Source organism: Amblyraja radiata, chromosome 11, assembly GCF_010909765.2.
Source record: "Amblyraja radiata isolate CabotCenter1 chromosome 11, sAmbRad1.1.pri, whole genome shotgun sequence".
NCBI lineage: Eukaryota > Metazoa > Chordata > Chondrichthyes > Rajiformes > Rajidae > Amblyraja > Amblyraja radiata.
Genome location: NC_045966.1, coordinates 9,557,504 through 9,584,749, shown reverse-complemented (window position 1 = coordinate 9,584,749; position 27,246 = coordinate 9,557,504). Strand labels below are relative to the sequence as shown.

The 27,246-nt window shown below is 45.7% G+C and overlaps 1 protein-coding gene across 1 annotated transcript in view; it reads left to right on the top strand.

The window, feature by feature from the left end:
- Positions 1–27,246, top strand: part of LOC116978762 (follistatin-related protein 5-like) — a 193,667-nt gene that overhangs the window by 144,822 nt on the left and 21,599 nt on the right. The window contains exons 4-8 of the mRNA XM_033030066.1: positions 9,518–9,684; positions 14,493–14,613; positions 15,770–15,931; positions 18,950–19,084; positions 26,895–26,921. Of these exons, the coding sequence (XP_032885957.1) occupies positions 9,518–9,684; positions 14,493–14,613; positions 15,770–15,931; positions 18,950–19,084; positions 26,895–26,921 (612 nt within the window). The remainder of the gene's footprint in view (positions 1–9,517; positions 9,685–14,492; positions 14,614–15,769; positions 15,932–18,949; positions 19,085–26,894; positions 26,922–27,246) is intronic.

Below are 27,246 nucleotides of genomic sequence, written 5' to 3'. Positions count from 1 at the left end.
AGATTACTTTTTAGCCCAAGCTCCCTCCTAGAAACTGGGAGAGAGGGATAGCAAAAGGAAGGTAGTCACAAGGAAGAGTTGCTGCCTTACAGCGCCACAGACACGGGTTCGAACAGACTACAGGTGCTGTCTGTACGGAGTTTGTACATTCTCCCTGTGACCTGAGTGGGTTTTCGGTTTCCTCCCACACTCCAAAGACTTGTACAAGCTTGTAGTTTAATTGGCTTTGGTATAAATGTAAAAATTGTCCCCTATTGTGTGCAAGGTAGTGTAATGCCCCTGTCCCACTTAGGAAACCTGAACAGAAACCTCTGGAGACTTTGCGCCCCACCCAAGGTTTCCGTGCGGTTCCCGGAGGTTCCCGGAGGTTTTTGTCAGTCTCCCTACCTGCTTCCACTACTTGCAACCTCCGGCAACCAACTGCAACCTTCGGGAACCACACGGAAACCTTGTGCGGGGCGCAAAGTCTCCAGAGGATTCCGTTCAGATTCCCTAAGTGGGACAGGGGCATTAATGTGCGGGGGACGCTGGTCGGCGCAGACACGTTGGGCAAAAAGTGCTTGTTTCCGTGCTGTTTCTCTAAACTAAAAATGCTGGTTTTCCAAGGAATGACACAAAATGCTGGAGTAACTCAGCGAGTCAGGCAGCATCTCGCAGAACTTGGATAGACAAATTTTCAGGTTGGGATCCTTCTTCAGACTGGAGAAGTCCCAGACCCCCCCCCATCTGGTCCCCCTCAGTTCTTGGCGCTCCCTTCACGCCAGGTTCCCCTTAGACCCCGGCAGACCACCACGCTGGGCCCGCTTTGTTCTCAGCAGCACATCCCGTCTACATTGGCCAGACCCACTCTAACTTTGCAAAATAAAATCAAAGAATATAATAATAATAATAATAATAAATTTTATTTATGGGCGCCTTTCAAGATTCTCAAGGACACCTAAATATAAGGTGTATGTACTCCAGCTCTGCATCTCTCCCAGTGTCATTGTGATTTCCACAACACTGAACGATCGCTCAAATTTACATCGGCAACAAGCCAACAATGGTGGCAGTGCTTACCCAGAGGGCCGCGCACCACAGCAAGTGCCCCAATACCTGCCACTTCTGCGGGCTGGACGAGTCTGTGTTCCACGTGTACATGGAGTGTGTGAGGTTGCAGCCCCTGTTCCAATATCTTGCCTTCTGGCTGCACTTCACGCCCACCATCCTCAACTTTGAACACCCTTTGCTTAGGGGAGATGGTAGGGGGCCAAAGATGTCCTGTTTGGGTGGCTCCTGGGCCTGGCCAAGCTGGCCAATTCCACGAGTCACGGCGCTAGGAGTAAGAGGGCTTTTACTGCCCCTTTTCCGGGATTACGTCCACGCCCGGGTGGCACTAGAGAGGGACTACGCTGTCCACGGGCGTCCTGGGGGATTTCTGGGACTGCTGAGCATCACGGGGATTGGAATGCATCCTTGATAAGGATGGGGAGATAGTTATTTAAGAATATTTGTTTTACTTGTATTATGGTGGTGGGTTTGTTTGTATTGTTTAATATTGTACATACAATTGTAATAATTTAACAAATCTATTTTTGGTAAATCTATGTTTCCGATGTTGGGGGCGTCCGGAACCAGGGGCCACAGTTTAAGAATAAGGGGCAAGCCATTTAGAACGGAGATGAGGAAACACTTTTACATTCAGAGATTTGTGAGTCTGTGGAATTCTCTGCCTTAGAGGACGGTGGAGGTTGGTTCTCTAGATACATTCGAAAGAGCTAGATAGGGCCCTTAAAGGTAGCGGAGTCAGGGGATATGGGGAGAAGACAGAAATGGGGTACTGATTGGGGATGATCAGCCATGATCACAATGAATGGCGGTGCTGGCTCGAAGGGCCGAATTGCCTACTCCTGCACCTATTTTCTATTGTCTGAAAAAGAAAGTGCCCAAATGGCAAGATGGAACTCAAGTTGCAAGTCTACAAGTAGCTTGAGCAAAACACAAAGTGCTGGAGGAACTCAGCGGGACAGGCAGCATCTGTGGAGGATAGGGATGTATATTTCCTCCACACATGCAATGGCAAGGGCTTGAGTTGTTTGCTACTGCAACTTAACGCTGCTGAGATGATGAGCTTTAACCCAGTAGTATCAACATGCTGCTTGAATCAATATTCTCTGTGAGTTATTTCGGGCAGGGGATGGAAATAGACACAGAGTTGATGAGAAGGAATGGGTGACGTTTTGGGTCGAGATCCTTCTTCAGACGTCTGAAGAAAGGTCTTGACCCGAAACGTCACCCATTCCTTCTCTCCAGAGATGCTGCCTGACCCGCTGAGTTACCCCCCTTCGGCTTGTTGTTTATATCTTCGGTTTGAACCAGCATCTACAGTTCCTTCTTACACAGAGTTGACGATTCCGACTTGCATAAAATGTGACTTACGTAAGGGTCGTGGATCGTTACACTTACGTGAGTTGGGGAATGGATGTACTTGTCCTGGAACCTGCAGGTGCTGATGTTGTCATTTGCCTGCTGTCTTATCCACGGTGATGGATGTCCTGGTTTTGTGAAGTGCTGTCCTCGTAGCTTGGACAAATAACCTCCGTGCATTTTCTAGATGCTATATCCCGCAGCCACTGTGCAGCCATGATGGATGGCATGAATGTGCAAGGTTGTTGATGAGGTGCCAGTTCAGCAGCTGGCTTTGTTGCGGACGGTGCCGGGCTTACGGGGAAGTGTCGGCGTTGAGCTCAACGACTCAAGTGCAGAGTATTTCACCAAGGCTCCTGAATCGTGCCTCGTGGCCCGCCCAACGTGGGCTCAGAACTCGGCCCAGACCCATCGGCATTGACTGGGGCCCGCACCACCCAGAACGAGGGGTGACCCATGAGCCACTGCCGAGAGCATAGGGGACCCGCATCGGCGAGAGCTACCTGGCCAGGGGTCGCCGAGAGCTACCTGGCCAGGGGTCGCCGAGAGCTACCTGGCCAGGGGTCGCCGAGAGCTACCTGGCCAGGGGTCGCCGAGAACAAAGGGGAACCCGGCAGAGGGGGAGGGGCTGCCTGCTGCCAATTGGTGCGGCTGGCAGAAGATAGGACTGTTCGGTGAACTCTTGTAACTTTGTAGGTGCCAAAACATGGCGACACTTGTGTTTTGCCTAGGTGAGGTCTTCTGTGTGATCTTACCAACTTGTCTGCAAAAACAAAGCATTTCACTGTACGCAAGTATCTGTGACAACGTATCATTGAATCATTGTAGGTTGCAGAAAGACATTAGAAGGTGGGTCACCCATCTCAGGACAACAAAGCTTCTGACCTTGGCTAGCAGCCATAATATTTGTATGGTGCTTCAGGCATTTACAGCCAGACTATTGATGGGGAGGGAGTTGAATGTAATGTCTATTCATGTGAAAAATAGCTGGTTGGATTCTCTTTTGCGGGAGATGATTATTATTTCCATAATACAAATGTTATGGAAAACACTGATGCAATTATAAAGAAAGCACATCAGCGCCTCTACTTCCTGAGAGTCGGTTTGTCAAGGAGGACTCTCTCTAACTTCTACAGGTGCACAGTAGAGAGCATGCTGACCAGTTGCATCGTGGCTTGGTTCGGCAACTTGAGCGCCCTGGAGCGGAAAAGACTACAAAAAGTAGTAAACACTGCCCAGTCCATCATCGGCTCTGACCTCCCTTCCATCGAGAGGATCTATCGCAGTCGCTGCCTCAAAAAGGCTGGCAGTATCATCAAGGACCCACACCATCCTGGCCACACACTCATCTCCCCGCTACCTTCAGGTAGAAGGTACAGGAGCCTGAAGACTGCAACAAACAGGTTCAGGAATAGCTACTTCCCCTCAGCCATCAGGCTATTAAACTTGGCTCGGACAAAACTCTGAACATTAATAACCCATTATCTGTTATTTGCACTTTATCAGTTTATTTATTCATGTGTGTATATATTTATATAATGGTATATGGACACACTGATCTGTTCTGTAGTAAATGCCTACTATGTTCTGGTGTGCTGAAGCAAAGCAAGAATTTCATTGTCCTATCAGGAACACATGACAATAAACTCTCTCGAATCTTGCATCTTGATGTTACATTCCAATATATCAGCCCATGCCAGAATGTTGCCTAGATCTTGCTGCGGGTAAGAACGGACTTCTTTATTTGCTAATAAGTTCTGGACAGAGGTGGACAATGTACAATCAGCCACAAACATTTGTTTAGTTTAGTTTATTGTCACGTGTACCAAAGTGCAGTCGTCAGCATATAGATTATACATGATTACAATCAAGCCCTCTACAGTGTGCTGATACAGGATAAAGGGAACAACATTTAGTGCAAGGTAAAGTCCTGAAAACTCCAATTATAGATAGTCCGAGGATCTCCAATGAGGTAGATGGTCGGCCAGGATCGCTCTAGCTGGTGATAGGATGGTTCAGTTGCCTGGTAACAGCTGGGAAGAAACTGTCCCTGAATCTGGAGGTGTGCGTTTTCACACTACTGCACCTCTTGTCCGATGGGAGAGGGGAGAAGAGGAAGTCTTGATTACGCTGGTGGCCTTGCCGAGGCAGCGTGAAGTATAGATGGAGTCAATGGAAGGGAGGTTGGTTTGCGTGATGGTCTGGGATGGAATGAGAATGATTGATGTAGTCGTTGCAGTTGGTTGAGCCAAGGATATGGCCCTGGGAATCTAATATGATGACCACCTGGGGAAGATTTATATCTTCTTGTGTCTGATGTCTGACTTCAACCACTGGAGTGGTTCCCACTTGATGCTCGCCATCGTCATTTCACCAAGGCGCCTGGTTGCAAATGTTGTCTTGACGAGGGTCACAGTGGCGCAGCGGTAGAGTTGCTGCCTTAAGGCCCTGTCCCACGAGCATGCGACCTGCATGCGGCAAGCGCAACCAAACCGGAAGCGGGGGCTGCGCGGAGGTCGAGTGAGTGAAGTGAAGTTCGATCGAAGTCCACGGGAAGTTCGCGCGTGACGTACGGCGTCAGGATGCTGCGTCCGGCGTCGAGACGCTGTGCACGCCCGTCAAGGCGGTGCGTACGGCATCGAGGCGGCTGGGGGCCGGCAGGCCGTTGCCGTGCAGAATTTTTGAACACTGTCAGTTTTTCGGAGCCCCGCGCGATGTCGGGACCAGCTCCGCACAACTCCATACGGCTCCGCCGATCGAAGTGGGACCGGCCCCGCGAGGCCATACGGCTCAAGCGACCACGTTAGGTCGCGCTTGCCGCATGGAGTCGCATGCTTGTGGGACAGGCCCTTTACAGAGCCAGAGACTCGGGTACGATCCTGACTATGGGTCTGAATGGAGAGAATTCATGGGGAGAGTTGTACATTCTCCCCATGACCTGCATGGGTTTTCACCAGGTGCTCCCATTTCCTCCCACACTCCAAAGGCGTGCAGGTTTGGAGTGTGAGTGTTTTAATTTGACTTGACTTGACTCTCTGAACAACCGCACAAGAGTTCCTATGTGTGTAAGCACAAATGGCAAATAAAGTTTTTGACCTTTGACCTTTGACCTTTGTGGGCTAATTAGGCGGCGGTAAAGAATAGGAAATTGTCCCGAATGTGTAGGATAGTGCAAGTGTGCAGGATCGCTGGTCGATGCGGACTCGGTGGGTCGAAGGACCTGATTCCACACTGTATCCCTAAACAAAACTGTATTCATCTCAAGGACAGTCACTGTCACTTCACCTCTGGAGTTCAGCTCGTTGGTCCACGCCAGAGCCAAGTTTGTGAGGAGATCTAAAGCTGAACGGTCCTGGAAAAATCCAATCTGGGCACTGATAGGAAGTTTAAAAATGGCACAAAGTGCTGGAGTAACCTAGAGGGTCAGGCAGCATCTCTGAAGAACTTGGACAGATGGCATTTCAGATCAGGACCCTGCTTCATGCACCTGATAGGTAAATATGTGCCACTCCTGAGCCTTGTTGTCATCCACTTCTATCACTGTTGTTGATAGAGAGTAGAAGGTTTATAGATCTCTTCTTGCGTATGGCGTGCACAGCTTAAAGTTGTAAGACAACGTTCTGTTTGATCTACTGGTTGTGCATGCCAGGTTGATTGCATTCGTCGAAACAGGGTGGACCACATGATGGTTGCAATCTCCCACCCCGGTTTACAGGTAATTAGACAGATTGACTTCTCGTGCTTAATGAGAACAGGACATACTGAGCGACTTATCACCCTATCAGGTAGACGCCAGATGTAACTCTGCTGGAACAGTTTGATTAAAGATGCAGTTGGTTCTGGAGCAGAGGTCTTCAGTGTTACGGTTTGGATAATGCCTGGCACTATAATCTCTATACATCCGATCCTCTTCGATAATTCTTCATATCCTGATGAGTGAATTGAATTGGCTGAAGATAGTTTCTGTAATAGCAGGGTCTTCCGAATGAATGAATCAATTGAATACGTTTATTGGCCAAGTATTCACATACAAGGAATTTGCCTTGGTGCTCCGCCAAGTGACAACATGACATACAGTGACATTTGCGTTTGACAAGACTCCCGTACCTTCTCCCTGAAGGTAGCAGGGAGATGAGTGTGTGGCCAGGATGGTGTGGGTCCTTGATGATGCTGCCAGCCTTTTTGAGGCAGCGACTGCGATAGATCCCCTCGATGGAAGAAAGGTCAGAGCCGATGATGAACTGGGCAGTGTTTATTACTTTTTGTAGTCTTTTCCGCTTCAGGGCGCTCAGGTTTCCGAACCAAGCCACGATTCAACCAGTCACCATGCTCTCCACTATGCACCAGTAGAAGTTAGAGAGAGTCGAGACCCGAAGCGCCACCTATTCCTTCGATCCATAGATGCTGCCTCACCCGCTGAGTTTCTCCAGCATTTTTGTCTGCCTCCCACAAGAGATGGGCTGGTCTCCAGGCATATTGGACCCTGTACAATCAGTCTCCTCCAGTGCTAGCAAACGTGCCAGCTCGGAGACCGAGCCTCAAGTCATCATTGACGCAGAGACAACAACCTGGCTGCTCAACAACCGGCTTGAGATCTAACTATTCTTTTGGTTTATGTTTCATTCGCAAGCAGAAGATTGATTTGTTCACTGAAGCAAGTGAAAGAATGGGTCTCTCGTTGAACAAATGCAGATCGATGGTCTTTTATCAACCTGCCCATGCAGTACAACACTTCCCCCTGTCCATGAAGCTCTGCCAAAAGACCGGAGTGCTTCCCGTATCTCCAGAGCCATCTCTCAGCAGAGTCAGACATTGATTTGTTACATTCACCGTTGCCTTTGTGCACGAGTTCAGCCCTTGGCCGTCTGAGGGAACGATTCTTTGAAGAGCAAGAACTCATATCCATCGCAAAGCTCTAGGATTGATGAGCAGTGGCAAGTCCCAAACCCTATGTTTAACCATGTCATGTCAATCTCATTTTTATTCCTCAGAAACCCTGATAACTTTCGAGTTTGTGTTTCCTTTATTGTTACGTGTACCAAGACACAGTTGCGTGCAAACCGGACAATACAGGATCTATATCAAGCCATCCACAATGTACAGTTGTCAGGGGTTATGGTGAGAAGACAGAATAGGGTTGAGAGGGAAAGATAGATCAGCCATGATTGAATGGCGGAGTAGACTCGATGTGCCAAATGGCCTTATTCTGCTCTATAACTTAGGAACTTATAGAAAGCATTTGATAAGGTCCCACATAGGAGATTAGTGGGAAACATTAGGGCACATGGTATTGGGGGTAGGGTACTGACATGGATAGAAAATTGGTTGGCAGACAGGAAACAAAGAGTAGGGATTAATGGGCCCCTTTCAGAATGGCAGGCAGTGACTAGTGGGGTACCGCAAGGCTCGGTGCTGGGACCGGAGCTATTTACAATATATATTAATGATTTAGATGAAGGGATTCAAAGTAACATTTGCAAATTTGCAGATGACACAAAGTTGGGTGGCAGTGTGAACTGTGAGGAGGATGCTATGAGGATGCATGGTGACTTGGACAGGTTGGATGAGTGGGCAGATGCATGGCAGATGCAGTTTAATGTGGATAAATGTGGAGGTTATCCACTTTGGTGGCAAGAACAGGAAGGCAGATTATTATCTGAATGGTGTCAAGTTGGGAAAAGGGGAAGTACAACGGGATCTGGAGGTCCTTGTTCATCAGTCACTGAAAGTAAGCATGCGGGTACAGCAGGCAGTGAAGAAAGCTAATGGCATGTTGGCCTTCATAACAAGAGGAGTTGAGTAGGTCCTTCTGCAGTTGTACAGGGCCCTAGTGAGACCACACCTGGAGTATTGTGTGCAGTTTTGGTCTCCAGATTTGAGGAAGGACATTCTTGCTATTGAGGGAGTGCAACGTAGGTTCACGAGGTTAATTACCGGGATGGCGGGACTATCATATGTTGATAGAATGGAGCGGCTGGCCTTGTATACTCTGGAATTTATAGGACGAGAGGGGATTTCATTGAAACATATAAGATTATTAAGTGTTTGGACACGCTAGAGGCAGGAAACATGTTCCCGATGTTGGGGGAGTCCAGAACCAGGGGCCACAGTTAAAGAATAAGGGCTAAGCCATTTAGTACAGAGATGAGGGAAAACTTTGTCACACAAAGGGTTGTAAATCTGTGAAATTCTCTGCCTCAGAAGGCAGTGGAGGCCAATTCTCTGGATGCTTTCAAGAGAGAGTTAGATAGAGCTTTTAAAGATAGTGGAGTCAGGGGATATGGGGAGAGGGCAGGAACAGGTTACTGATTGTGGTTGATCAGCCATGATTACAGTGAATGGCGGTGCTGGCTCGAATGGCCATATGGCCTACTCGTGCACCTATTGTCTATTATCTATTGTCTATTGTCTATATCCGCTCATTAAGGACCTGTCCCACAAGCATGTGACCTGCATGCGGCAAGCGCGACCTAAAGGGCCGGTCCCACCAGCATGCGCCTACATGCGGCAAGCGCGACCTAACGTGGTCGCTTGAGCCGTACGGCATGCAGCAAGCGCGACCAAACCAGAAGCGGGAGGTCGAGTGAGTGACACGGCGTCGAGGTGGCTGCGGGCCGGCAGGCCGTTGCCGCGCGGAATTTTTAAACACGGTCAGTTTTTCGGAGCCCCGCGCGATGTCGGGACCAGCTCCGCACAACTCCATATGGCTCCGGCGATCGAAGTGGGACCGGCCCCGCGAAGCCGTACGGCTCAAGCGACCACGTTAGGTCGCGCTTGCCGCGTGGAGGCGCATGCTGGTGGGACCGGCCCTTTAGGTCGCGCTTGCTGCATGGAGTCGCATGCATGTGGGACAGGCCCTTTAAACTTGCAACTGTCCACAAATGTCTCACAAAGTCAAATGGAGAAGCATTTGTCCTTTGCTATTTTCTTATTGAAGTGAGTACTACTTTGTCTTCATTACTGGAAATGTGAGCAGTAGAATTTTAACCTGGTTGATCGCTTGTTTAAAATGGTTCAATGTGCCCAATTTGTACATTAGATTTGGATATAGACAATTTTGAGACTATTGGAGGTGTTTGACGAGCTGAGATTTCAATGTTGTTCTTTCCAGAGGTTATTCAGCTAAACCTTCCAGAAGATAGGAAGGTCAGTGTTACCACGGTGACCGTCGGACTGAGTGCCGTTATGTCATGTGCTGTTCAGGGCACCTTGAGACCACCTATCATCTGGAAACACAATGGAATCACGTTGAATTTCTTGGACTTGGAAGATATCAATGTAAGTGATTTGTCATACACGCCATTTGCATTATTTCATGGTATGTTTAGACTTTAAACGTTAGAGATACAGTGCGGAAACATGCCCTTTCGGCCCACCGGGTCCGTGCTGACCAGCGATCACCCCATACACTACCTCTATCCGACACACTAGGGACAATTTACACTGATACTAAAGCAAATTGGCCTACAAACCTGTATGTCTTTGGTGTGTGGAGGGAAACCGGAGCACCAGGGAGAACATACAAACTCCGTACAGATAATACCCGCAGTCAGGATCGAACCCGGGTCTCTGGCTCTGTAAGGCAGCAACTCTACCGCTGCACCACCGTGCCACCCCTAATGTTTAGTTTAGTTGGGTTTACTTTTACATAGATATATAGACACATAGACAATAGGTGCAGGAGTAGGCCAGTTGACCCTTTGAGCTAGCACCGCCATTCAATGTGACCATGGCTGATCATCCACAATCAGTACCCCATTCCTGCCTTCTCCCATCCCTTGATTCCAGCCCTAAGAGCTCTATCTGTCTCTTTTGAATGCATCCAGTGAATTGGCCTCCACTGCCTTCTGAGGCAGAGAATTCCACAAATTTACAACTCTGCGTGAAAAACTTTTTCCTCATCTCAGTTCTAAATGGCCTACCCCTTATGCTTGAACTGTGGCCCCTGATTCTGGACTCCCCCAACATCGGGAACATGTCTCCTGCATCTAGCGCGTCCGATCCTTTAATAATTTTATATGTTTTTATAAGATATCCTACCCTAAGATAAGAAACCCACTTTTCTTTGGGATGTGGGAGGAACCTGCAGCACCCAGAGGAAACTCACCTGGTCACAGGGAGAACGTGCAAACTCCACACAGACAGATCAAGGTCAAGGTCAAATCCAGGCTTCTTTCCCTGTGGAGTAGACAATATAAGGGGAAGGTCATATAGAACTGAGATGAGGAAAAACTTTTTCACACAGTTGTGAATTTGTGTAATTCTCCTCCCCTTCTCAGCTCTCCCTCAGCCCACTGGCTCCACCTCTTCCTTTCTTCTTACCGTCCCCCCCCCCCCCCGCCCCACCCTCATATCAGTTTGAAGAAGGGTGTCAACCCGAAACGTTGCCACCAACCTGATCTCCCGTTGGCTCAGCACTTCAACTCCCCCTCCCATTCCGAATCCGACCTTTCTGTCCTGGGCCTCCTCCACGGCCAGAGTGAGGGCCACCGTAAATTGGAGGAGCAGCAACTCATATTGCGCTTGGGCAGTTTGCACCCCAGCGGTATGAACATTGACTTCTCTAATTTCAGGTAGTCCTTACTTTCTCCTTCCCTTCTCAGCTCTCCCTCAGCCCACTGGCTCCACCTCTTCCTTTCTTCTCCCCCCCCCCCCCCCCCCCCCCCCACCCTCACATCAGTCTGAAGAAGGGTTTCGACCCGAAACGTTGCCTATTTCCTTCGCTCCATAGATGCTGCCTGATCCGCTGAGTTTCTCCAGCATTTTTCTCTACCTTCTTTCCCTGTGGGGCAACAGCTCTACCAGCTACATATGTCACCGAGCCGCCCAAATGCTTTTAAACCTTTGCCAAGAGTTTAAATATTGATCGAGAGTACCTGAGAGTATTTTCCAAAGGGGTCAATTAAAACAAAAATCAGGTGTGATAAGCAACCAGTGTAATTTGTATTTAATTGTACCAGGTGGACTACAATACAAACACGTGAATCACTGCCTCTTGTTATCGACACCAAACAAAACTACCTGATTCCCTTCAGTAATGCGTCTATTCTTCACATTAGGTAGCACATTTTTGTCTTCAACGCCTACGTCATATCAAATGAGCAATTATTTTTAAATAACTGCAACACTTTCAGGAATATTAATCTATTTAGCCTGAAGCTGTACAAGAGTTTCAGAACCAGATCTCATTTATTTATTTCTAGTTTCTACAATACATGGATATATCAGGATCCAATAATGGGATCAGAGGCATGTAATTAAGTCTCGCTTGTTCGGCTCTTATATCCCTAAGCAGGTACTGTGGAACGAATGCTATTTTCGTAGCCAATACGACACGGTGACCCAGCAGTAGAGTTGCTGCCTTACTACGCCAGGGACCCGGGTTTGATCCTGACTACGGGTGCCCTCTGTACAGAGTTAGTACGTTTTCCCCGTGAACTGCATGGGTTTTCTCCAGGAGCTCCGGTTTCCTCCCACACCACAAAGACGTACAGGTTTGTAGGTTAATTGGCTTGGTATAAGTGTAAATTGTCCCTAAGGCGTGGAGGGCAGTGTTAATGTGCGGGGTTAGCTGGTCGGTGCAGACTCGGTGGGCAGAAGGGCCTGTTTCCGCACTGTATCTCTAAACTAAAAATATACATTTGCAGGACACATTTACCTCAATCTAAACCAGTGGAATATTTTTTTCTCCAAACTATCGTGGAACATCAAAAGATTAAACAAACATTACAGCGTGAATATAATTACTTGAATTCAAAGAACAAAACAGTATTATAGTGAAGGTAGACAAAAATGCTGGAGAAACTCAGCGGGTGAGGCAGCATCTATGGTGCAAAGGAAATAGGCAACGTTTCGGGCCGAAACCCTTCTTCAGACCCGAAACGTTGCCTATTTCCTTCGCTCCATAGATGCTGCCTCACCCATTGATTTTCTCCAACATTTTTGTCTACCTTCGAGTTTCTCCAGCATTTTTGTCTACCTTCGAGTTTCCAGCATCTGCAGTTCCTTCTTAAACGGTATTACAGTGAATATTGAGGCAGACATTTTTCAGCTGTGAGTGCACGCCCGCATGTGTTAGTTTAGTTTAGTTTAGCGATACAGCATGGATACAGGCTCTTCGGCCCACCAAATCCGCGCCAACCATTGATTCACATTTGTGATCCCACTGCACCCTGGGGGGAAATCTTGCAATTCTAATTAATCTAGAAATCTGCACCTCTTTGGGATGTGTGGGAAGAAACCGGAGCACCCGGAGCAAACTCAGAGAGGCCACGGGGAGAATGTGCAAACTCCGTACTGACAGTACCTGAGGCCAGGATCGAACCCGTGTCTCTGCCGCTGTGAGGCAACAGCTCCATTGGCTGCACCACTGTGCCGCCCCAGTAATTATTGATGCATAGAATGTGAACGTTGTGGCCAAAATCCGTGTTCACGTCACAGCCACCTATTCCAAAATATTCCCCAAATTCTCAACTTAAAACTCCTCCCAGACACTAGTGAGTTTCGAACAATTCAACCCTCATTATTCCTTTCTCTTCCTCCTTTTTACCCGATACAATTTCCTTGCTTTTACTTTTTACTAAATAATTCTGCCTCGGGACTTTCATTTCTTTTATTGATGACCTATCACTGTAATTAACTTGCACTGAAAATTGTAACACAGGACAGTACAGCACAGGAATAGGCCCTTCAGCCCATTTTGTTCCTGCAGCACATGATCAACCAAGTCGTATCTGCCTGCACATAATAATAATAATAATGGATGGGATTTATATAGCGCCTTTCTAATACTCAAGGCGCTTTACATCGCATTATTCATTCACTCCTCAGTCACACTCGGTGGTGGTAAGCTACTTCTGTAGCCACAGCTGCCCTGGGGCAGACTGACGGAAGCGTGGCTGCTGGCAGTTCAGTCACTCAGGCCTGGTGGGCTGGCAGCTCAGTCACTCAGGCCTGGTGGGCTGGCAGCTCAGTCACTCAGGGCTGGTGGACTGGCAGTTCACTCACGGCTAATCCTTGAAATTGCATTTCAAGCAGTGTGCAGCCCACCAAATTCAATTTCATAGCACTTCTAGCAGAGTGCAGGCCACAAAATTCAATTTTCTAGCATTTTAAGCAGAGTGCAGGCCACTAAATTGCCAAACAACTCATTGTATTGTCATTAAGGGCTAACAAATCGTTTATTGCAAGTACATTGCAGACTCACAGTTCAGTTGATTCACAGCTTAGAATCACAGTTGTGGATTCTCCCTCACGATCTTCCAGAGTGACTGGAGTTCACTATAAACCTATATGGCATCTGGAGTATTATAGTCCCGCCCCCGAAGGGGCGTTACCTTAATCGTGGTGATTAACATGCGAGAAGACCAATCAGCTGATCTCAAGATTTTTTAAACACTCATAACTTTTTTATTTTTCATCGATTGGAAAAATCCTCGGGGCTGCCTCAGCGAAGGAGGACTGTGAGTAAGATGGCCAAAAATCATAGCGATATATGGTAGCATTTTTACTAAAATCAATATACAGCGCAGACAGGAAGTGGTCAAGATGAGACTTTTAGTTATATAGATGTTCAAGGAAATTAATCTTTGACATTAACACACTAAAGGGTCTACCATCATTTAACATATTTCTATCAGGTCTCCCGTCAGCCAAGAAGGGAAATTTATAGAAAGTAAATTTTGCTTTTGTGCTTATTTCCTATTGATTTAGTTTAGTATCGTTTAGTTTAGAGATACAGCGCGGAAACAGGCCCTTTGACCCACCGAGCCCGACCGACCAGCGATCCCCGCACACTAACACTATCCCACACTCACTAGGGACATTTTACATTTATACCAAGCCAATTACCGTGCAAACCTGTACGTCTTTGGAGTGTGGGAGGAAACAGAAAATCTCAGGGATAAATAAACACAGTCACGTGGAGAACGTACAAACTCTGTACAGACAAGCACCCGTAGTCGGGATCGTACTCGGGTCTCCAGCGCTGTAAAGCAGCAACTCTACCGCTGCGCCACCGTGCCGCCAATTTGCAGGGCCATTTCTTTTGGAAAAACACGGGAAGTGTCTCCATTTCTTTTTTGCAGGATTTTGGTGATGACGGTTCCCTCTACATTACAAAAGTGACAACAATCCACATGGGCAACTACACGTGCCATGCCTTTGGCTATGAAGACCTCTTCCAGACCCACATCCTGCAGGTGAATGGTTAGTAAATATCATACCTGACAGTCATAGACACTCTCCAGATGGTGTATTGCATGGCAACTCACTATTTCCACTCAGTAACTATTACTTTACTTCCTGCAACTTTCCTTTTCCTGTTGCATTTTATTGACACTGATTTTGTTTCAGATCAAGAGGCAAGAGCGTTTTATGTCATTTGTCCCGAAAGGGAACATTGAATTTCTTACTTGCAGCAGAACAACAGATATGTAAATATAGTGAATATAGTACTCTGTAAAACCCATAATAAACAACAAATTCAGTCTATATATGTGTGTACAGTGTGTGTGTGTGTGTATGTGTGTGTGTGTTTGTGTATGTATGTATGTATATATATATGTGTGTGTGTGTGTGTGTGTGTGTGTGTGTGTACTGTGTGTGTGTGTGTGTGTGTGTGTGTGTGTGTGTGTGTGTAGTGTGTGAGTGTGTGTGTGTGTGTGTGTATGTGTGTGTGTGTGTACACATACATATATACATATACATTAACACATATATATAGATATACACACTTTTGCATATATATGGTGTTTATATATACACACACATGCATATATGTATACACACATGTGCATATATATACACACATATACAAGTATGTGTGTGTATGTGTGTATATATATATATATATATATGTATATATACACACATACACAAATAACACACACACATAACACAATGCCCCCAAGTCCATAGTTTGGAACTCATTTGGAGGTTGTAGTGTTAAGTAGCCTGATGGCTGTGGAGAAGAAGCTGCTCCTGAACCTGGACATTAGAGTTTTCAGGCTCCTGTACCTTCGTCGTGATGGCAGGAGTGAAATGAGAGCGTGGCCAGAGTGGCCACGTGCACCATTCTCAGCTGTCCATTTCAACCCCTAATGATTGGGAAGGTAGTATATTGGGCCTGGATCTTATCCTGGCCGCCCCTTGCAGTCTATTCTTGTGCTCGAGTGGAGCTCCAGGTGAAGCACTGTCTTTGTTCTTTACCTTGAAGTTAGACTCCAAGGCAACACAAACATACCAGTCACCTTCTCTGGATTCAGCGCAGATTATTTTATAGTTCAGTTGTTTTTATGATCAATAATTGTAATTGATACTCACTGGAGAAATCTCTGTTCCCCCCCCGCCCCTGTGTTTTTAGTCCCACCGGTGATCAGAGTGTACCCAGAGAGCCAGGCACAAGAGCCGGGTGTGGCCACGAGCTTGAGGTGCCACGCAGATGGGATTCCCAACCCAAAGATTACCTGGCTGAAAAATGGTTTGGATCTCACGTCAACATTGCCTAACCAACTTGCGCTCCGAGGTAGTATCTGATTCCAACTGCATTTTGTGTACAGTGATAATTTGCTTTTATATAGCACTTTGCAGCGTCCAAAGATAGTAAAGCATTTCAGAATCTGACGTTCTCATAAAGGGCCTGTCCCATGAGCATGCGACCTGCATGCGGCAAGTGCGACCAAACTGGAAACGGGGGCCGCCCGGAGGTCGAGTGAGTGATGTAAAGTTCGAGCGAAGTCCGCGGGAGGTTCGCGCGTGACGAGCGGCGTCAAGACGCTGCGTCCGGCGTTGAGACGCTGCGTATGCCCGTCGAGGCGGTGTGTACGGCGTTGAGGTGGCTGTGGGCCGGCAGGCCGTTGCCGCGCGGAATTTTTGAACACAGTCAGTTTTTTGGAGCCCCACGCAATGTCGTGACCAGCTCCGCACAACTCCATACGGCTCTGGCGATCAAAGTGGGACCGGCCCCTCGAGGCCGTACGGCTCAAGCGACCACGTTAGGTCGCGCTTGCCGCATGGAGTCACATGCTCGTGGGACAGGCCCTTAATCCATAGAGTCGTAGAGTGTTACAGCGTGGAAATAGGCCCTTTCAACCCAACTTGTGCACATCGGCCAACATGTCCCATCTACACTAGTCCCACATGCCTGCGTTTGGCCCATATCCCTCCAAACCTGTCCTATCCATGTACCTGTTTCTTAAATGTTGGGATAGTCCTTACCTCGACTACCTCCTCTAGCAGCTCGTTCCATACACCCAACACCCTTTGTGTAAAACGTTACCCCTCAGATTCCTATTTAATCTTTTATATAAATCTTTTCCCCGTCACCTCATACCTATGTTCTCTGGCCCTCGATTCCCCTACTCTGAAGCTGAATAACTGATTGTATGGGCAAATGTAAGAGCTATTCTTTATTCTTTCTGCACTGGCACGCTGCCAACAGCAGCAGTTTGGTGATAGAATAGTAAATCTGTTTTGCCATGAATGAATATTCAGATCATTTGGACTGACAACGTGTGTTCCAGGATGATTAGCCAAAGGCTTCAAGTTGGATCACATGATTTCAAAAGTTTCAAAGGTCTTTTAATGTCACGTGTACCAATTAAGGCACAGTGCTATGCGAATGACCATACAGCCATACTAACAAAAGCAACAAGACACACAACTACATCAAAGTTAACATAAACATCCACCACAGCGGATTCCCCACGTTCCTCACTGTGATGGAAGGCAATCTTCTTCCCTCATTATTCTCCCACGGTCAGGGCAGTCGAACCATCCATTGAACGGGGCGATCAAAATGGCCTACTCCTGCACCTATTTTCTATGTTTCTATGTTTCTATATTAAAGTTGTTAGAATTAGATTACAAAACATAGAAACATAGAAATTAGGTGCAGGAATAGGCCATTCGGCCTTTCGAGCCTGCATCTCTATTCAATGTGATCATGGCTGATCATCCAAAATCAGTACCCCGTTCCTGCCTTCTCCCCATATCCCTTGATTGCGTTAGTCTTAAGAGCTATATCTAATTCCCTCTTGAAAACATTGATTGAAATTAAATATTTTGGCAGTTTAAAGTTCAAGTGTTCCATTGTATGACAAGGAAATTGATTTGTACTGACAATAAACAGACCCGACCACATGAATTTCTACATTATCAATTTCTAAGGCGGAAATGTTCAATGAACTACTGTATATTAATAGTTTGCTACAAGATCTGGCTACGATGTTTAGTGTTAATATATATGGATTTTATGTTTAAGGGCAAGTCTTAAAATTGAGTTCCATTTTAAAATACCTACATAGAATAATGATCTTTAAACATATTTAAATTTCTCTGCGTATTGATTTTTGTTTCTGAATGATACCCTGCACAGAAAGTCCTGATACCAATTGAGGGCATTTTTTTCAGTAGATTAATGAGTTCCATCAAGATTGGGAGCTGACATTATTAATTAATATTGTTATTTACCTAGCATGCCTCGAATCCTGGCTCGGTTTCTTTCTACCAGTGGCTTTAGCAATTTGGCAATGTAGAAAGATGTTTGTCAAAAATGTCATCAACTCATTGCCCATCAATGGGCGGCACGGTGGCACAGCGGTAGAGTTGCTGCCTTATGGTGCCAGAGGCCCAGGTTCGCTGCTGACTACAGGTGCTTGCCTGTACAGTGTTTATACATTCTCCCCTTGACCATGTGGGTTTTCTCCGGGTGCTCCAGTTTCCTCCCACATTTCAAAGAACTTCAGGTTTCGTAAGTTAATCGGCTTTGGTAAAAAATTGTAATTTGTTCCCAGTGTGTGTAGTATAACGGGTGCAGAATTGGTGGGCCGAAGGGTTTGTTTCCGCACTGTATCAGTAAACTAAACTATAACTGTATAAAGGGCCTGCATGCGGCAAGCGCGACCTAACGTGGTCACTTGAGCCGTACACGCATGCGGCAAGCGCGACCAAACCAGAAGTGGGAGTCGCGCGGAGGTCGAGTGAGGGACACGACGTCGAGGCGGCTGCGGGCTGGCAGGCCTTTGCCGCGCGGAATTTTAAAACACGGTCAGTTTTTCGGAGCCCCGCGCGATGTCGGGACCAGCTCCGCACAACTCCATATGGCTCCGGCGATCGAAGTGGGACCGGCCCCGCGAGGCCGTAGGCTCAAGCGACCACGTTAAGTCGCGCTTGTCGCATGCAGGCGCATGCTGGTGGGACCGGCCCTTTAGGTCGCGCTTGCCGCATGCAGGTCGCATGCCCGTGGGACAGGCCCTTGAGACTTGGAACTCCGCCCCTTTGAACCTTCCATTTCATCGTCCTTCTCCCTTAACACAATCTTCAAAACCAAACGTTTTGTCAAAGCTTTAATTCCTCTGCCTTAGTTACTCTTTATGTGGCTTGCTGTCAGATGTTTAATGATAACTATTATTGTGAAATATCTTGAGATGCTTTACTACATTAATAATGCTACATCAATGCCATGGTGATGTCTAAATGCTGATCATCAATGCAGAATTATCGTTTTGTGCATTTTCTGTTCTATTCTGTGTTCCGGCTGCAGCAAATGGCGGTGAAATTCACATTAAAAGTGTACGCTATGAGGACACCGGAGCCTACACTTGCATTGCGAAGAACGACGCGGGTGTTGACGAAGATATCTCATCCCTGTTTGTTGAGGACGCTGCTCGAAAGACTCGTATGTCTAAAATGCATTAAAACCACTTGTTATGATTGAACTTTCTCCAAAGCTTATCCGGTGTAAGAAAATGATCAGAATAACATCTGTCATTACTCACGTTCGATGTTAGCATGGGAGAACCAAGTGTGGAACCCAGAATGACAAAATGGAACTCTTTCCAAAATTAGACAGACTTTTATCATTAATCATAATTCCTAAATATATTTACCTGTCGGTCCTAATTATGGAGCATCTGAAATATTTGATACAAGGATAGCAAAGATTTAAATAGAAACATGATTGGGTCCATTAATCTAATAGTAATAATAATAATAATAATAATAATAATATATTTTATTGCCATTGCACAGAGGTATAGACGATATTTTGGTATGCAGCTTCCATCCGAAGTAATAACTTAATTAACTAAAAATTTAGACACCCAGAGAAACAAGGTTAAAAAAAACCCAGTACAACAGTATAAAGTGTAAATAGGACTGTGCCAGGTCAATGTGACCATCCAAGGGAGACAGTTCAAGAGGGGGGGGGCACTCAGCAGGGCTGGTTCAGAGCAGCTATAGAATGTAAGTCAGTCAGTGAGACTAACCTCTTTATTGAAGTATAATCCTCTCTTTTCCATATCATTTAAGTCAATAACTACCTCAATTCAACTTCCATAACATTATCTGCTTCCATATTGTATCTGATGACAGCCAAATTCATATTTCTCTCCCCCCGCAGAGTATTCAGTGCACTCCAAGCCAGTCTCCACTCCAGCACCAACCTTAAACTTCAAAATTCTGCAGCCTGTACCATACCAGACCACATTCACAAATAGCGCTGTCCTCTTTAGTCTTAACGCAACACAGAACATAGAACAGTACAGCACAGGAACAGGCCCTTCAGCCCACAATGTCTGTGCCAAAAAAGATGCCAGGTTGAACAAATCTCATCTGCTGGCACCTGATCCATGTCCCCGACATTCCCCGTATATCCACGTGCCTGTCTAAAAACCATTTAAACGTTACTATTGACTATGTAACCACCCGGTGGCATGGTGGTAGAGCTGCTGCCTTACAACGCCAGAGAGCCGTGTTCGATCCTGACATCGGGTGCTCTCTGTGTGGAGTTTGCATGTTTTCCCTGTGACCGTGTGGGTTTCCACCAGTTGCTCCGGTTTGCCCGCACATCTCAAAGACGTGCAGGTTTGTAAGTTAATTGTCCTCTGTAAATTGCCCCTAGTGTGTAGGGAGCAGATGAGAAAGTGGAATAATGAAGAACTCGTGTGAATGAGAGATCGATGGTCAGCGTGGACTCTCTGGGCCGAAGAGCCTGATTCCACGCTGCGTCTCCAAACTTTAAAAAAACTATACCAGCTCAATTTTACAGATCAACATGTTAGCCTCTGTGCCAACCATCCTATGCCACCTATGGACTTTTTTCGTTTCGTTTTTAGTTTAGTTTAGAGATACAGCATGGAAACAGGCCCTTGCGCCCACCGACTCTCGCCGACCAGCGAACCCTGCACATTAACTCCATCCTACACACACTAGGGACAATTTACAATTTTACCAAGCCAATTAACCAACAAACTTGTATGTCTTTGGAGTGTGGGAGTAAACTGGAGGTCCTGGAGAAAACCCGCCCTTGTCACGGGGAGAACGTACAAACTGCGTACAGACAGCCCCCTTAATCGGTATCGAACCCGGGTCCCTGGCGCCGGAAAGGCAGCAACTCTACCGCTGCACCACCGTGGCGCTGTGAACAGCTGACTGCGGTTCTAAAAGGGACTACTCATTACTTTTCCACAAAACATCGTGGGATTTTGTGGGGAACTGGTTGTTGACCAGCGGATGCTGCAGAGCTCCCAATAACTCCCCAAATATCTTGGCCTTCGTATAAACCAACCTTTTTTATTCACCCTTCGAAATTGCCACGCAGGCATTAAAACCAGTTGACTGCACAACACTTCGAGTCAATAATCCCCTCCTCTGAAATGCCATTTGAGATTTTATGTATTGTGGCATGGTTCCGTTTATGACTTTGTGTTCTTACTACTTGTTAAGCCTGAAGGCTTTTCATTTAAGTTTAGATGCCGTAGAATTTAAATTAAAAGTGTTTTATGATATGTTATATGCCTACCAAGAGATCAATTGGAATCACACTCTTAATTTTATCCAAGTCAGAAATATTCCATCAACATTTTTAAGTGTGAAGAAATAGAAACATAGAAACATAGAAAATAGGTGCAGGAGTAGGCCATTCGGCCCTTTGAGCCTGCACCGCCATTCGATATGATCATGGCTGATCACCCAACTCAGTATCCCATCCCTGCCTTCTCTCCATACCCCCTGATCCCTTTAGCCACAAGGGCCACATCTAACTCCCTCTTAAATATAGCCAATGAACTGGCCTCAACTACCTTCTGTGGCAGAGAATTCCACAGATTCACCACTCTCTGTGTAAAAAAATGATTTTCTCATCATCAATAGTTTATCAGGTTTACTTAATGAATAGGATTTACTGCTACTCAGGGCCTGTAGCTAGTAATGCGAATGGGTTATTTCCCTGTTCAACCATCAACAAGAACAGGACTAATATATGACCCAATTCTACATACCTATCTTTGTTCCATATCTCTTAATAGTTTAACACAATCCGTACTTCGCAGATTTAAAATGTACAATTAATTAACATCTTCTGGAAATGGAAAACAGGTCCAAATTTTATTCATCGTGTAGAAATATATCTTGGCATCTCTCTTCAAAAGTTAGATTCCAATGCCCACCACCCTTAGAAGTTTTGCCAATAAGCATAGTTTCTCTCTATGTAGACGCAAGGAACTGCAGATGCTGGTTCACGAATAAAGGACACAAAGTGCTGGAGTAACCCTGCAGGTCAGGCAGCATCTCTGGAGAACATGGACAGGTGACGTTTGGGTCGGGATCCTTCTTCAGACTGGTTCTTGTAACCAGAAAACCTGGCGCATCTTGCATGACTATTTCAATACTATTGCGAGTTAGGGACGACATGGCAATACTCTGCTGGACTGTTTGTAAGAAAATAATTTCCCTGTGCATTTGCACTTCACACATGTGACAATAAAGACGGCAATGAACCATTGAAACGTCGCCTATCCATGTCCTCCATGCTGCCTGATCTGCTGAGTTACTCCAGCATTTTGTTTCTTTTTGTGCACACCATTATCTGCAGTTCCTTGTGTCTAATAGAAACATAGAAACATAGAAAATAGGTGCAGGAGTAGGCCATTCAGCCCTTCGAGCCTGCACCGCCATTCGATATGATCATGGCTGATCATCCAACTCAGTATCCCATCCCTGCCTTCTCTCCATACCCCCTGATCCCTTTAGCCACAAGGGCCACATCTAACTCCCTCTTGAATATAGCCAATGAACTGGCCTCAACTACCTTCTGTGGCAGAGAATTCCACAGATTCACCACTCTCTGTGTAAAAATTGATTTTCTCATCTCGGTCCTAAAAGACTTCCCACTTATCCTTAAACTGCGACCCCTAGTTCTGGACTTCCCCAACATCGGGAATAATATTCCTGCATCTAGCCTGTCCAACCCCTTAAGAATTTTGTAAGTTTCTATAAGATCCCCCCTTAATCTTCTGAATCCCAGCGTAATCTTTTAATGCCTCTTGGTTATTTAATATTTACACTTGCAAAATTCGGTATTATACCAGCACACATTCACAAATCACCGTGACCTCTCTCTCTCGCCTCAAAATAATGAAATTAAAGTTCTATTTGACCTGTTTAAATCCGTTCTTGGGGATGCAGTGCCCTCTTACCAAGAACTCTTTGGTAATACTTTGTGTGGCACGGTGGTGCAGCGGAGGAGTTGCTGCCTTTCAGCGCCAAAGACCCGGGTTCGATCCCGGCTGCGGGTGCTGTCTGTACGGAGTTTGTACGTTCTCCCCGTGACCTGCGTGGGTTTTCTCGGAGATCTCGGATTCCTCCCACACTCCAAAGACGTACAGGTGTGTAGCTTAATTGGCTTGGAATAAAATGTAAAACTATCCCTAGTGTGTGTAGGGTAGTGTTAATGTGCAGGGATCGCTGGTCGGCGCGGACTTGGTGGGCTGAAGGGCCTGTTTCCGCGCTGTATCTCTAAACTAAACTAAATTAAATTCCTTCACCTCTATAATTCTCTTGTGGCATTGAGGTATACGGATAAATGGATCTCTGTTCGTTCATTCAACAACATAATACGTAATTGTGTACTCTACGCACATCGTCATAGGACAACCTCCTCAGAATGCCTGCCCTCTAGCTCATGTTGTGCTCCTTCTCATCACATAAGCCTGATACAGACTGACAGTGGCTCCATCCGTCTGCAACATAGACCTAATCTCCACAACACCACAGTCATCAATAACTGCTTGCATATTTCAGTCCTAATAAAAAATAAAAGTAACATGGCCAACAAAAATCAATTAACAAGCTTTCTGACAACTTCCCATTTATACTAACAGCAACAGAAGATGATTTAATAGGCTTAGTATCACTGAGACCTTGCATAATTCAATCATAGATCTTGAAACCCTGAAATTAGATTATAACCTCTAAGTCACCTTCTTGCCCATTTTATTTTTTATATAATATTAGCAATGCTTCAGGGTGGTATCCGATCTCCATAATTATTTAATTTGAGATTTCACGATAATCTATATAATCATTATTGGCAATTAAGAAAGGAGGGTTAACGAGGGAGAATATCTTTGTTTTAAAAATTAAATTTATGGTGTATAGTAGACTGTATCTGGCGATCTTATTGACTGAATGAAATGAAACAAATGAGCTTTCCTGCAATCCTCAGTTGCTCTGTTTCACGGGTAGGACGAGGGACCTCTGAGAATAATTCCATTCACAATTCCATTGCGATCAGAGAGTTGAGTTATTTGACCCCTGAAAATTCCTGTCACAATTTGGGCAGCACGGTGGCGCAGCGGTAGTGTTGCTGCCTCACAGCGCAGGTGGCCCGGGTTCGATCCTGACTATGGGTGCTTGTCTGTACGGAGTTTGCACGTTCTCCCTGGGACCGCGTGGGTTTTCTCCAGGTGCTCCGGTTCCCTCCCACATTCCAAAGACGTGCAGGTTTGTGGGTTAATTGGCTTCTGTAAATTGTCCGTAGTGTGTAGGATTGAAATAATTTACGGGTGATCATTGGTCAGCGTTGACTCGATGGGCCAAAGGACCTGTTTTCATGGTGAATCTCTAAAACAAAACCAAACTAAAATGATGCAACTGTATTATAAATTTTGCAACATTTATAAATGACATATGCCTCAAAATGCACTCTCCCCTTGATTAAATAATTGTTTAACAGTTAAATATATTGGTTTCATATGAAATGAAATGGTTAATCAGTTTTTAAAAATATATCACAAATCTTTGTAATGGTCTGATATTTAGATGTATTAGTGGTGACTAGCAGTCAATAACATGCTCTTTGAAATCATATGTTTACATTGAAGTTAAATCCATTTGCGTTGGGCAGCTGTGATCTAGAACCACTGACTTCAATGCCGGAAGACATCTTACATGGTTTTTGTGCAGAGATTATTACAATCTGTGCATGATATTTTCTCTGTTGTCCCCGAGGCCATGTCAAAATGTATATAGGTGTGACAAATTTTTACTGAAAACACAAGTTCAAAGAGATTCATAAGGTCCTGCATATTATCACCCAATTACACTGTGGTTCTCCTTTCCATTCCTTTGAGCATCTAAATCTAAGCTGTTGTTATTAATAGCTCCATCTCCTCAGATATGACATCCTCTCCACATAAACTGGTGCCATAAAATCTATTCAGGTGTAGATTAATTGTTGTCACGTGTACTGGGGTACAGTGAAAATATCCTTGAATATTTTCTAGATACTTGATTAGTGCGGGTGTCAGGGGTTACGGGGAGAAGGCAGGAGAGTGGGGTTGAGAGGGAAAGATAGGTCAGCCATGATTGAATGGCGGAGTAGACTTGATGGGCCGAATGGCCTAATTCTACTCCTATGTCATGAACTTATGCAAGGCTTTGATCATCTAAACAGATCGGACATACCATACCTAAATACCATCATTAAACTCAAGTACAATAGATAGAGCAAGGGGGAAGATACAGAGCTCTCAGCATTGTAGAGCATCTGTTCCCTAGACTCTTCCCAATGTCCACAATGGGGTAGAGGTGAATCCGTCTGTACCCCGGTTTCTGGAAGGACTATTCAGAAGCCTGATAACAGAGGGGAAGTAGGGGAAGAAAATACACTCAGTTTCTTCCAATCTTAAAAAGTGGTTTCCAATCTGAGAACTCCCCTTCTTTTCCACAAGTCCTTGAAATGCTGTAATCTTTCAGGTTAACAAACCAATTTATAACGGTTTAAATCCCTCCAATCATATTTCCACACTGGCCCAAAATGTACACGTTACATGACTCAGAAATCTGATCCACCCATGCTTGCTGTTCCCGATCTGTCTGCAACAGATCTGACCACCCCGTCTACCCTTAATGTCTCTCTGCTCGTGTCCCTTTACATTTTAAACTGTGCATGCACTGGAGCATAACTGCAAGGGAAGAAGAAGAATGCAAATTGAATTCCACTACTTCAGTGAGGTTTGAACCAAGTCAAGGCCAAGTCATTGGGCATTTTTAAAGCGGAGATTGAGAGGATCTTGATTAATAAGGGTGTCGAAGGTTACGGGGAGAAGGCAGGAGAGTGGGGTTGAGTGAGAAAGATTGATCAGCCATGATTGAATGGCAGAGTAGACTCAATGGCTGAATGGCCTGATTCTGCTCCTATGACTTATGAACATTCTTGTGATGTACAAGTCAAGCTCCCAGGGTGAGGCTATATAAAAGGGAGAACCTGCCTCTCAGACCTGTTAGAGGGACGTTACCAAAGTGTTCTCCCTTCCTTTAGCCTACCATCTGTATTTGATGGCTCGGGTCCTGTACTCATTGAGTTTAGAAGGATTAAGGGGGACCTCATTGAAACCTACTGGTTAATGAAAGGCCTGGATAGAATGGATGTGGAGAGGATGTTTCCAGCTGTGGAAGAGTCTAGGACCAGAGGGCACAACCTCAGAATAAAAGAACGTACCTTCAGAAAGGAGATGGGGAGAAATGTCTTTAGTCAGAGGGTGGTGAATCTGTGGAATTCATTGCCACTTGATTAAGAAGGGTGTCAAAGGTTACGGGAAGAAGGCAGAAAAATGGGGTTGAGAGAGATAAATATATCGGCCATGATTGAGTGGCGGAGTAGACTTTATGGGCAGCTTGGCCTAATTCTGCTCCAGTGTCTTATAGTCTGATCTGCAGTAAAGTAAAAGCCTGTCCCACTGTACGAGTTCATTCAAGTGCTCTCCCGAGTTTAAAAGAAAATCAAACTCGTGGTAAGCACGTAGAATGAACGTAGCGGGTACGTCGGAGCTCGGGGGCGTCTCTTAGCGGCTCGTAACGCTAAAGGCAGGTACTCGGGAAACGAGGTAAACTCGGGAAGACTTGTGAAGATTTTTCAACATGTTGAAAAATGTCCACGAGAGCCCCGAGTACCGACGAGCGGCCATTACCGTAAATCTCCGAGTTCGAATCGGGAGAACTCTTTGAATGGACTCGTACCGTGGGACAGGGCTTTAAGGTAGTAAAACACATTCAAAAGTTGAAATGTTTCTTATTTTTCAATGAATGTTTATATAAAGGTAAATGTGTACAACTCTTTGCATGTGTGAATGGATGAAATTTTTGACTTTCTTTTCCCTTTTTTTTAAAAAACATTTTCTGGCTTTCTCCAATCTCTGATGCTGCAGTTGCAAACATACTGTGGCGAGAGGAAGGTATTTCAATGCATTGTTGTGTTGTAGTGATCATAGTGCTTGTTCATTGTTTGTAGCACAGTTTATGATATATTATCTCATGTCTTTCTCCGTACTGAGCTCCAAGTCTAGTCTTCTCACTACCTCTGCGACAGGCGACATCTTTCCACTTTTCCCAATTATTAACAGTTCTTTTCCGGGAAGATACAGACAATAATCAGATCATCTTTGGGGCTACGTGAAGTAAACATCGGCCAAGGAATATGACTATTACATGGACAACATCTTAACACCTTTGAGTCATTCTAGGGCGGCACGGCAGCTCAGCGGTAGAGTTGCTGCCTCA